Source organism: Leptodactylus fuscus, chromosome 1 (genome assembly GCF_031893055.1).
Source record: "Leptodactylus fuscus isolate aLepFus1 chromosome 1, aLepFus1.hap2, whole genome shotgun sequence".
Classification (NCBI taxonomy): Eukaryota; Metazoa; Chordata; class Amphibia; order Anura; family Leptodactylidae; genus Leptodactylus; species Leptodactylus fuscus.
This window is the reverse complement of record NC_134265.1, coordinates 293,898,252-293,911,391: the sequence shown is the minus strand read 5'-3', so window position 1 is coordinate 293,911,391 and position 13,140 is coordinate 293,898,252. Positions and strand designations below refer to the sequence as shown.

The following is a 13,140-nucleotide window of genomic DNA, read 5'->3' as shown; positions in this document are numbered from 1 at the left end:
GGCGAGATTCCCTACTGCTATCCCTTAGCCCCGTTGCAGCTACCTGGACTGACATAACAGCTTCATATCATCTGCAGATATTGAGATTCTACTCTGTAAACCCTCTACCTCTAGATTGTTAAAATGTATTCAAAGGCTTAAGGCTAAGGCCCCACTTACGCTAGGTTCACACTAGCGGTCGGGTCTCCGTTCTGTGGTTTCCGTCTTCTGCATGCAGAAGACAGAAACCTGTCAGAGCGGGTCCGGCCGTGAGCGGCGGTGAGCGTTTTATGCTCTCCACCGCGAAACCGTTTTTTTTAAACCGGACACAGAGTGTACGGCCGGACATCTTTCAAACCCATTCAAATGAATGGGTATGAAAGAGTCCTGCAGGTTTCCGTCTCCTGCCTCTGTTTTGTGCAGGAAACGGAAACCTGCAGAACGGAGACCGGGCGCAGATGTGAACAAGCCCTTAGTGTCCTGCAGCAAAAAATTCCCACAGCGGCAATGCATCACACTTATTCCCACAGTGCTTTTCACAGTAAGTCTGCAGAGGTTTCTGCAGACTTTCTGCTTCCATGATACTTATAGGGAACAACTGCATAAGTGACATGTGATTTCCAAAACCGTAAGTGTTTTAGAAATTGCAGCGTGTCTTCTGTGCGTACTTCTCCGCAATGTGAGGATGGGATTTGCTAGAATCCCATCCACTTTGCAGTAACTGTAAAATTTGGTGGTTTTTTTCCCACTGTATTTCCACTGCTGGCAAACCGCGGGGGTTACGCCCCGTGGAGCCCCGGCCTCAGACATGATTCCTACATCTCAAGTGTCCTCAGAGCACCTACATTTAACCCAAATACCTGATTTCTTTCTCAAATGTCCCTGTCATTGACCTATACACTTTATTTTAATTTTTGGTAGTTTGTACATTATAAGGCAAAATTTTAATATTTAAAGGGGTTTTTCCACAAACATAACCATATTAGGATTTATAGATGATTATAAATAAAAGGTAGTCTGTCATATCCTCCAAACACACTCACATGTGAACACCACATTACAGAGCACATTACAATGGTAAACAGCACACCTTTGTTATGCCTGATGAATAACAGAAACATGCTTGGAAAAATGGAACTTAGGCTTGATTTACACACATCCCATTTCCAGGGTTTTAATATAGAATGTTAGAATACATTAGGAAAAGGGATAGTGTACATGTCTGATTTGTAAAGTGCTGCAAAATATTTTGGCACCATATAAATAAAAATCTATTATATTCCTAGACCTAGATTACAGACCCTGATTTAGGCAATGCAGTGGTAAGTACTTTTGGTGCAAATGTGCCTGTGTAGGAATCAAATAAGAAGTTAGTCATTTGCACAAGGGTGTAACTTGAGGATGTGTAGAAGGTGCAGTTATACCGGGGCCCAGGAGCCCTAGGAGGCCCATAAGCACTGGCATCAGTATTAAAATTGCAGCTCCCATCTGGCCCATAAACCAAGGAGACCCACAGACTAAGATTGGTTAAACTCCTTAGCACTCATAACCATCACTATCAAGAATTTACTGTAGGGATGAGGTAGGTGGCCCCGGACAACATATTCAGGGTCCACAAGACTTTAGTTATGCCACTGATTCTGCATACACAGCATGGAGTGCCAGTTCTCATGAGTGAACTCTACCCAACTCTTCTCCCTTGGTTGTGATGGGGGAATATACTGTGTGCTCAGAGGGCCCAGAGTGGCCCTACATCAGTAACCGATAAATGTCCTGTGTTTGAGAAGGAAATGATTATTGTGGCCAGCAAGTGACGTCCTTCTATTGGTAATAGAACATGTCTTATCTGAGAACTCTGGAGTTGCTGGTCCATTAAGAAGGGAGAAATAGGAAGAGAGAAGAAGGAAGGGCTGTCTCAGACATACATTCATCCCTTCTGCTTTCAGCAGGATCTGCTGCTGTGCTGGTTTAAGCCTCAGCGGTACACTGGCTCCTGGTTGAAAAAGCTTTAGGGTCAATGTCTTAATGCTCATTGCTCTATATGCTGTTGGTTCTTTACCTAACAATACTCTGCACTGTAGAAAGAGTTAGAGTGTTGTTTATCCTTAATCTTGGATGCTATGTTTGAGAAGTAATTCTTAATGCTAACCATAGTTATAGCAGAGCTTCACCACATTTAGAATATGTTTCTTACTATATATGCCCCAATGTGAAAAGTGACATAAATTACCCATAGGATACCTGTAGAAATGTTATGTCCCAGATGTGTATGTAAAAAAGTACACAACAGCAGCGTATTGATGGACATGGACATGCGAGCACGTGTTGCATCTATTATCTGCACATGAGAAGGTACATACAGGTGCCATATAAATATAGCTTGTACATAGAGGTGCTATGGATGCACAATACTTGGCCTACAAGTCCTTCAATAGATCTCTATTGTCTTGTAATTTAATGGATACTTTACAGTTAAACACATCAGTTATTACACAGAAAAACTGCTGCATTTATCTGATGACAGATTGCAAGCTTTCAGGACTTCTCAGGTCCCTTTGTCAGGCATAGTTTAAACACAATTTCTGAAGGATGCATATTGTGAAATAAATGGATATCTGGATACACAAATTCTCATAAAAAGAAAGGCATTCGGGTGCGCCTGAATATGTTTTACTCATGTGACAGACTCGATCTAGCATTATCTTAGTAACTATAATGCATGTGGCAGACTCCCTTTTAGTCAGTGGAGAACATTCTACATTGTATAATGATTTTACTTCCCAGAAACTGCTATTTTAGTAAAGAGAATATCCATTTACGAATATTCCTATCCTTTCAGCATGATGTATCTAATCAAATAGTAGTTAGTAATAAAAGCTTCTTATCTAGATATACAATAATAACGAGACGTTACCCATCCATAACTGCTGGTGGCTTTTATTACATAAGATCATTTGCATCATGTTTTTGTGCTCTCCTGTTCTTCTTTGACATGCTTCCCACAGAACCTACAACATAGCAGGAAATATTTAATATTTTAGTATTTTACATTGATCTGTGCTTCTCACCAAAATCTGCAAAAATGAACATGAGGTTCTTAGTATAAAATTGGATCAGTCACTTCCTGGCAACCTCTTTATAGTGGGTCCCACCTCCTTAGCCGAAGCCTAGAGTGGCTACAAGAGGAATGGGAAATATATGGGAACCTCTTATACGTCTACCTCCTTCTCAATCCACTCAATCCAAAAAAAATGCAGCAAAATCTTCGATAGATTTTCCACAACATATATAGAGCTTTTCTTAAGGTTATCTAATACACAAAGGTTTTTTCTTTTTACTAAAAAAAACCTCAGCAGTTTTTTGGCATTGTTCATGTAGTTTTTTGTGACAAAGTGAGGATTGGCTTCAAAAGGAATGGAAACAATAAAGGAAGGACTTATACTTCTCTGCCCCGCTGGATCCACTTCTGACTTTGACTGTAGAAACGTCATAAAAAATAAAACCTTGTAGTATTTTTTGAAAAACCTGAACATTATGTGTAAAACCACTCCTACAAATGAAAATACTATGCGTACTGTCACATAACCACTGCTCCCAACATCTCCTAACAGCAAGTATAGTTAGTTTTTGGCAATAACTCGAAAGGACCATTCTGCTTCACATAGTCCAATGATGTCCCAACTTTCAAAGTCTATCAACTAGATAAAATGTCTGTTAGTGCATCTTAAAGGCATTTCCTGCAGTCTCTATTACTAAGAGGTATACTACCCCACCTCTGAGAAGCTTTTTATAAGGTTACAGATATACACGTGGACAAAATTGTTGGTACCCCTCGTTTAATGAAAGAAAACCCCACAAATAGCCACAGAAATAACTTGTAATCTGACAAAAGTAATAAATAAAAATTGTTGACAAGCCACAAAGCTTCTGGGAGCATATCCTATGGACAGATGAGACAAAAATCCAACTTTTTGGCAAGGCACATCAGCTCTATGTTCACAGATGGAAAAATGAAGCATATCTTGCAAAGAACACTGTCCCTACTGTGAAACATGGAGGAGGTTCATGTTCTGGGGCTGCTTTGCTGCATCTGGCACAGGGTGTCTTGAATCTGTGCAGGGTACAATGAAATCTCAAGACTATCAAAAGATTCTAGAGAGAAATGTGCTGCCCAGTTTGAGAAAGCTTGGTCTCAGTCGCAGGTCATGGGTCTTGCAAAAGGATAATGACCCAAAACACACAGCTAAAAACACCAAAGAATGGCTAAGAGGAAAACATTGGAGTATTCTGAAGTGGCCTTCTATGAGCCCTGACCTAAATCCTATTGAGCATCTTTGGAAGGAGCTGAAACATGCTGTCTGGAAAAAGTAGCCTTCAAACCTGAAATACCTGCTGAGAGGGGCAGAAGTCTCATTGACAGTTACAGGAATCATGTGATTGCAGCAATTGCCGCAAAAGGTTGTGCAACAAAATATTAAGTTAAGGGAGCCATCATTTCTGTCCAGACCTGTGTTATGAGTTTTATTTCTAAAAAAAATTCTGTTGAAGCGAAAAGCAATGTCTGACTTTGATTTGTTCATTTTCATAGAATTTTTATTTATTATTACTTTTGTCAGATTCTAGTTATTTCTGTGACCATTGTGGTTTTTTCTTTCATTATACGAGGGGTACCAACAATTTTGTCCACGTGTGTATATAAATTATTAGTGTCAGATTGTACCTGTAATAATTTACATATCTGCATGTATAGCTTTGCGGCAATTAAACATTGTTAGCTGGGTCTGTTATTATTTTCAATCAGTGTACATTATCTCTATGGTCCACATCTGGATTTGGCTTCAAACTCTGCCTCAAAATTCTTAATATGAAAACATACCCTAAATATAGAAGTAATTAGGAATATCTAAAAGTCTTTAAATGGTAAAATACTGAATAAATCATCAATATCATATAAGTAGCTCATCACATACCATAGCGTCCTGAGCTGCCATGCCAGGATCGACATATCCTTCTTCTCTTACTCCCTGTAATACAGTGATAAGATAAATGTATCAATGTGTAGCAAATTTTTTTATACTGTTACAGATTTACTGATACTCTCACTTGCCTCGTGTGGCGCAAAGTCAACGGGAAAAAAAACACAGAATTTTACAGACACTAGTAAATCCCATCCCTACAGTGTGATTTCCAAAACCGACACAGATTTGGAAATGGCAGCGTGTCAATTACACCTACAGAAACACCGTCGGTTTACGTTTTGGTATAATTGAAATAGCAGGTCCACAGAGGAAACCTCTGCGAACTTTCTGTGAAAAGCACTGTGGGAAAAACCGTGATTCATTGCTGCTGCGATTTCTCCACAGCGCTTTTTTTTTTCTGCCATGTGGGATCTTACTCTAATAGATAGTGCAAGCTTAAACTAGTTTTACTATTCCTTTCTAGGGTAAGGTCCCATGTTGGGGAAATACAGCCTTTTGGTCTGCTATAGAAGCGTAAGCTGCTTTTCATAAAAGAGAAAATAATATTAGAGAAAATAAATAGAGAAAATAAAAACATTAAGCAAAAACTCAATGAAAAATTCTGCTGAAAAAATTCAATTAATTTTAGCTCCTTTTTTTTTTGGCAGCGGTTTCTAAGAGCGTTTCACTATGTGGGGCATTAACCTAATAGACAATCTTATCTTAGGGGGAGTTCACATGGAGTAAAGGCCTCAAAATAACGCGGCGTATACGATCCAGGCTCCCATTGAAATCAATGGAGCGTAAACAGCGCTCAAAGTCTCACACACCGTATACGTGCCACATCACGCGGCACGTTACTTAGTGTGCACTCCCCCTTAGGGAGCCTTCACACGGAGTAACACCGGGCTCAATGTGTGTTTATTTTTACTGGCGTAGAAATGCGAGGGTAGCGTTTAAGTCACGTTTACGCAGCGTTTTTTTACTATGAGCGTATACGCGGTGTTTACGGCTGCATTTTTTTCTCGCGTAAACGTTTACACGAGCAAGAAAGCGGCCAAAAACACAGCGTATATGCTCATAGTAAAAAAACGCCGCATAAACACTACCCTCGCATTTCTACGCCAGTAAAAATAAGCACACATTGAGCCCGGCGTTACTCCATGTGAAGGCTCCCTTAAGGGTGCATTCAAACTTCGGATACGCTGACTGATTCTGAACGTTAAAACACGTTCAGAATCAGCACGTATAAAGCAGATCCCATTCATTTCAATGGGAGCCAGCATATGAGCGCTCCCCATTGAAATAAATGGGCTGCTTTTTTCCCTACGAGCGCTCCCATTGAAGTGAATGGGAAGTGTTTAGAAGCGCTCACGTGTACGGCTCGGAATGAGCCAAATGCTTACGCCGTGTGAAGGGGCCCATAGAGAAAAAAGCAGCCCATTCATTACAATGGGGAGCGCTCGTATGCCGGCTCCCATTGAAATGAATGGGATCTGCTTTATACGCGCTGATTCTGAACGTGTTTTAACGTTCACAATCAGTCAGCATATCCGAAGTGTGAATGCACCCTCAGACTAGTTTTCACAATGTGTGAGATATACTACACATATACATATAGATTACATATATTATTTTACTAATTATATTGTATTATAATTGTTGGGTGTCCTTTTTTTGTATTTCAGTTTATTACGTTGCTTATGTTCTAGTTTATCCCTCTACGATAGAATACAGTATACAGTACCTGAGCTAAGTTTATTAAAGCATCTCTAAAATGCCCCGAGGTTTCAGAATAAATGTCTTGATCCAGATTATTGCCATATTCTATAAAGGAAACAAATGTTTGCATATTATTTTAAATGTCATGCATGTGTTCTATGAAAATATCCATTCTGTCTAATCAAACATCTGAAGTGCGGAGTACGTCACCACAAATGTTCCTACGAAGAACAGTTACAGGCAGATATTCAAGAAATATCTAAGACTCATCAAACTATACTGAAAGCAACACAAACCAGACACCCACAGTAGAATTAGCTTTCCTTTATAGTGTGTGGGCATTTACAATGCTGAATAATCATGCTTTCTTGGCTTTAATCTTTGTTTTATCTCTTTTTATGTCTTTGATGCCCACATATAATAGCATTTGTAGTGCATATACACATTTGTTTAACTGCACGGAGGCCCCTTAGACATGCAAAATGAAAGAAGCATCAAAGTAGCAGAAAAGTACAAACACCATATGATGATGTGACTTATAAGAAACAGCAACATATGAAACTATGGAAGACTTTTCTATACTAACCATATGGTATGGTGGGGTTCATAGTGTTATCATGTTTTATACTATTTTGTGCTTATACTTTTTCTAGTTCTATACAAATCATTTCCTCATCATCTAAGTCTGTCGTGTATACGTCATGAAGAAAGTTTAAGTAACGTAAGGTATATCTTCAGTCTCTGTACTTCATCTGAATCTCTCAATTATTATACAGTACAGTCGGATGCGATGTGATATTGTATTGTCTTGTTTTCTATACATCTTCATGGACAGGCTTGTACCAAATGATGTTTGGCATTGAGATCTCATTGCAAATCTCAGTTCACAACAGCCTTTATAACAGCGTATCACTCCACATCTGAAAGGGCTATCATGAGGATTTTGGTATTATTTAATCTTTAAAATGAATCCAAGGTCATCTTTATAGCCATAACAGATCCTGAACTATGGGGCTCTTAAGTGTCCTCCCCCTCCTGCCTCAGGCAGAGCTGTGGGAAGGAGGAAGAAGGGGAAAGGAGCAGAGTTGCAGACTGCAGAGTCAATGAGAAATCATCATTATCTGCGCATAACCTGTACATGACTCCAGGGAACCGGGGAAGGGGGGGTGGTAGCATGTAGCATGGACTCCTGACCATGTTATCCCCTCTCCTATCAATCAGAAAGAAGACTATACCTTTCACATAGAGGGATAAAGTAATATTCCTCTGAGCCTTATTAGAGGGATATTCTTATGTAATACCCCTCTCAACATAACCAAGCTTATTGGCACTGTGACCCAGACCTTTACCATCGTCTAGGTTGCAGTGCTGAAAGAGTTGCAACAAAAGCTTTCACAACACATACTCAAAGTCATCAATAAAGTTTACATTTTTTGACTGTCCCTATCCTGTTCATAATTGATCTTTATAGAGTAAAATACTCTGCCTGTCTCTCTAGAGATATCTGTTATTCTAAAATAATAGCAATAACTATTATCACTAGTATGGTTGAGTGATCAGGATCAAAAAAGATTGGATTCCGATTGGCGATCAAGTAAATTTCACGATCGCGATCGGAATTCCGATCTCAATCTTTTTAGGTGGGATCGAGGTCGGAGGTTATTTCCCACAATGGTTTACTACTGGCCAAGCATTGTGGGAAAAGCTAACATCTCTAGTAGCTAACACTTACCTGCACAGATCGCTGCCGCTCCCCGCTGTTCTCGCTCCTCTTCTTGCTGCCCCCGCCTTCCAGGTTAGAAGAGGAGCAAGAACAGCGTGGAGTGGCAGCGGCAGTGATCTGTGCAGGTAAGTGGACACCAGGGGGGACTAAGTAGCCAGAGGATTTTTTTTAATCACTACACAGCGTGGAGTCTAAAAATTAAAGTGTTCAATTTTTGGAGTCCATGCTGTGTAGTGAATAGGATCATTTTTAAAATCCGATCTTCGATTATTAAAAAAAATCCCATTGAATTGCATTAGGGTCGGAATTGGGATCAGGATCGGGTTCGAATGGAAAATGATTGGAAATCAGATTAAGACTAAGGATTGTTTTTGGTGAATTTTTGTTAAGTATTTTAGAAGTGGAGTGTACTGGTGCAAAAATAAATTAGGCTAGAACCTATGCACCATGTAAATGACACCCACATTGCAATACAGTTTAGCAAACAGCACTAATAATAGCACAAAGCCATAACAAATTTGGCACAAAAAGGAAAAAAAAGTCCCAAAAATCACTAAACCCTTCCACAATTCAGGTACAAATGAAAACTTAAATCTGCCCCATTGTGCTCAATAAAGATCTGTATGATACCGCTATTTGTGTCTTGTTAAGTCACATTGTCCTTGTCTGTATTTGTGACTTGGATAACCATCAGACCATTTTATTCGTAATTAATGCAGAAATCTAGTCTATTTCCAAGGGTTCATTATTTTATTCTTACAATTGTATTTATTCAGCAACAGACATAAGGAAATTGACTTTTTCTATATATACATTTAACAAAGGGATCCACAGCTGCGGCTCATCCTTTGATAAATTGTGCACATATAATGAGTTTGTTTCTACGGTGAAGGCTACAATGTAGACGAAGCCACCGCCATTTAATTAGTTTAGAATATGGTGACTAAAGGAATACTCACGCATTAAATAGGCTTCCTTCAGCTGAAATATATCTGAAGTTGTTCTTGAAGCTAAAATATCAATAAGGCAATTTTCATCTGTGCCTGCTCCCTGTAAGCAAGGGCATTGTGTGAGAAAGATGTGACAAAGTAAACAAATTAAATGTCTTTAACATGGGATATATAGTGTGGACATGGATACAACGCCCACCTATTCACATGGCTAATAAGGGACATTTGCTTTCAGATGGGCTTAAAATGTACATTTTAATGAGACGAGTTTTCTGAGAAAAGAAGGCATGTGATTCCATATTGACACAACAACATGACACAATCATTGCTAATAGTCTTTCATATGCTATTCTGGTGTCCTGCGAGAACTGGGAGTTGTGTGCAATTGTTAGCATGAATGATGGCCTATACTCATTAATTGGATTGATTTCCGGGAATAAATCAAAAAGTTTACAAAGTTTATCAAAATAAAGTAATGAATTATGTATCTGACTTCCTAGACTGCTGCTACTGTGTTTATTGATGAACAGTGAGTCCATAGAGATTCAGAAATCTGTATTTTTCCTATGATACAGTTCAGATTTCAACACATAATGGGGAAGACTTACAAAATTTAGGAGGGCGGAGCGTTTATGAAGCTATACAATAAGTATGTATATATGTAACTAAGGCTTCTTTCTTGCATTTATTGTATAATGGAAATGACATGGTGATGACAACTTTGGCAAACGCCTTCACAAGGAGGCTCCCCTTAGGGTCCATTTACACAGAGGAAAATTGGTGTGGAATTTCAGCGCTGAAAAAACTGCCTCCGGGTGCATTCACACTGAGTAAACGCTAGCTTATTTTGTAGAGTAAAATTACACTTGTAAATTTTGCTATCCCATTGACTTCAATGACATTTTACAGGCGTATTTTTACAGGCGTATTTTTTACAGGCGTATTTTTTACAGGCGTATTTTTACACTTGTAAAAAAATATCATTGAAGTCAATGGGATAGCAAAATTTACAAGTGTAATTTTACTCTACAAAATAAGCTAGCGTTTACTCAGTGTGAATGCACCCTCCCATTGATTTCAATGGGTTCTGCTAGCTTTTTTTCCACTAGCGGAATTTTCCACTAGTGAAAAAAAAAGCTAGCGGCACCCATTTAAGTTAATAGGAGGCTTTTCTTTTCAGCGCTGAAAATTCAGTCCAAATAAAGTGACATTTTCCTCCATGTGAATGGACCCTTAGGCCGGGTTCACACGATGTCTTTTGGCACATAATGTGCCACGTAGACGCCACGGGATCTTTTGCGGGCCGTATACGCTCCCATTGTTTTCAATGGGAGCCAGTACCGTAGCGCCGCGTCTACGTGGCACATTACGTGCCAAAAGACATCGTGTGAACCCGGCCTTATAGTGTGCTTTGATCAGGTTTACTTACAATGATGAAGGGGCTTAACTGTTAGGCTGCACACGCTGCTTTTTGGTTGGGAAACTGAGGTGGAGGACGCCTCATTTTCCGGACCGAAAAACGGGTAGCTGTGACTGGATGTCAGAGCAGTGCACTGGCATCCAGTCGCGCACTCTGTTCTGGATTAAGACCAATGAATGGGCCTAGTCGGGAGGAGGAAGTGGCTTCATATTTTTGGTCAGGATTTTGAGACGAATACGGCTTCAAAATCCTGATAAAAATCCCCTGTGTGAACTCAGCCTTAAAATCAGTATATTTCCTAATCCCAGCAGCTGCACTAGGCACAGGGCTGTGCATTGCTTCAATCTAGTTGATTTCAGGAACAAATTGCTATTTTGCTGCTGTAGGCCAGGCCCCATGTGCTGTAAACCCTGTGGTTTGACTGTAGCGGAAACTGCGAGGAAAAAACTTTTCCAGTCGTTGCAAAGGACTGCAGAAAAATATGCCACATTTTTGGAAATCGCAACATATCAAATATACCTATGGAAACGCTGGTGATTTTCCAATAGGTACAGTCCTATGAAAAAGTTTGGGCACCCCTATTAATCTTAATCATTTTTAGTTCTAAATATTTTGGTGTTTGCAACAGCCATTTCAGTTTGATATATCTAATAACTGATGGACACAGTAATATTTCAGGATTGAAATGAGGTTTATTGTACTAACAGAAAATGCGCAATATGCATTAAACCAAAATTTGACCGGTGCAAAAGTATGGGCACCTCAACAGAAAAGTGACATTAATATTTAGTAGATCCTCCTTTTGCAAAGATAACAGCCTCTAGTCGCTTCCTGTAGCTTTTAATCAGTTCCTGGATCCTGGATAAAGGTATTTTGGACAAACAATTCAAGTTCAGTTAAGTTAGATGGTCGCCGAGCATGGACAGCCCGCTTCAAATCATCCCACAGATGTTCAATGATATTCAGGTCTGGGGACTGGGATGGCCATTCCAGAACATTGTAATTGTTCCTCTGCATGAATGCCTGAGGATTTGGAGCGGTGTTTTGGATCATTGTCTTGCTGAAATATCCATCCCCGGCGTAACTTCAACTTCGTCACTGATTCTTGAACATTATTCTCAAGAATCTGCTGATACTGAGTGGAATCCATGCGACTCTCAACTTTAACAAGATTCCCGGTGCCGGCATTGGCCACACAGCCCCAAAGCATGATGGAACCTCCACCAAATTTTACAGTGGGTAGCATGTGTTTTTCTTGGAATGCTGTTTCTTTTTGGACGCCATGCATAACGCCTTTTTTTACAACCAAACAACTCAATCTTTGTTTCCAAAATGAAGTTGGCTTCTCCAAATGTGCTTTTGCATACCTCAGGCAACTCTATTTGTGGCGTACGTGCAGAAACGGCTTCTTTCTCATCACTCTCCCATACAGCTTCTCCTTGTGCAAAGTGCGCTGTATTGTTACCGATGCACAGTGACACCATCTGCAGCAAGATGATGCTGCAGCTCTTTGGAGGTGGTCTGTGGATTGTCCTTGACTGTTCTCACCATTCTTCTTCTCTGCCTTTCTGATATTTTTCTTGGCCTGCCACTTCTGGGCTTAACAAGAACTGTCCTTGTGGTCTTCCATTTCCTTACTATGTTCCTCACAGTGGAAACTGACAGGTTAAATCTCTGAGACAACTTTTTGTATCCTTCCCCTGAACAACTATGTTGAACAATCTTTGTTTTCAGATCATTTGAGAGTTGTTTTGAGTAGCCCATGATGCCACTCTTCAGAGGAGATTCAAATAGGAGATCAACTTGCAATTGGCCACCTTAAATACCTTTTCTTATGATTGGATACATCTGGCTATGAAGTTCAAAGCTCACTGAGGTTACAAAACCAATTTTGTGCTTCAGTAAGTCAGTAAAAAGTAGTTAGGGGAATTCAAATCAATAAAATGATAAGGGTGCCCATACTTTTGCAACGGTCAAATTTTGGTTTAATGCATATTGCACATTTTCTGTTAGTACAATAAACCTCATTTCAATCCTGAAATATTACTGTGTCCATCAGTTATTAGATATATCAAACTGAAATGGCTGTTGCAAACACCAAAATATTTAGAACAAAAAATGATTAAGATTAATAGGGGTGCCCAAACTTTTTCATAGGACTGTATAATAGAAGCAGAAAGTTTACAGCAGAAATGTTGCATGGGTGGCGTTTTCCCTACAGGTATAATAGGGACAGAAAGGTCACAGATGGAAACTCTGCAAACTTTTGTGAAATGTTCTGCAAAAAATGTGATTTGTTTCCAATGCTGGTATTTTCTGCTGCAGTTTTTGGCTACGGTTCGCTATGTAGGGCCTTAGCCTAAGGCTAAGGCCCCACGCTGCAGAAAT

At 39.7% G+C, this 13,140-nt stretch overlaps 1 protein-coding gene across 1 annotated transcript in view; it reads right to left on the bottom strand.

Annotated features, from left to right (window-relative positions):
- The window catches only part of ANXA10 (annexin A10), a 70,053-nt gene that overhangs the window by 26,061 nt on the left and 30,852 nt on the right, over positions 1-13,140 (bottom strand). The window contains exons 5-8 of the mRNA XM_075258093.1: positions 9,342-9,432; positions 6,685-6,764; positions 4,950-5,003; positions 2,894-2,987 (exon numbers count right to left, since the gene is read on the bottom strand). Of these exons, the coding sequence (XP_075114194.1) occupies positions 2,894-2,987; positions 4,950-5,003; positions 6,685-6,764; positions 9,342-9,432 (319 nt within the window). The remainder of the gene's footprint in view (positions 1-2,893; positions 2,988-4,949; positions 5,004-6,684; positions 6,765-9,341; positions 9,433-13,140) is intronic.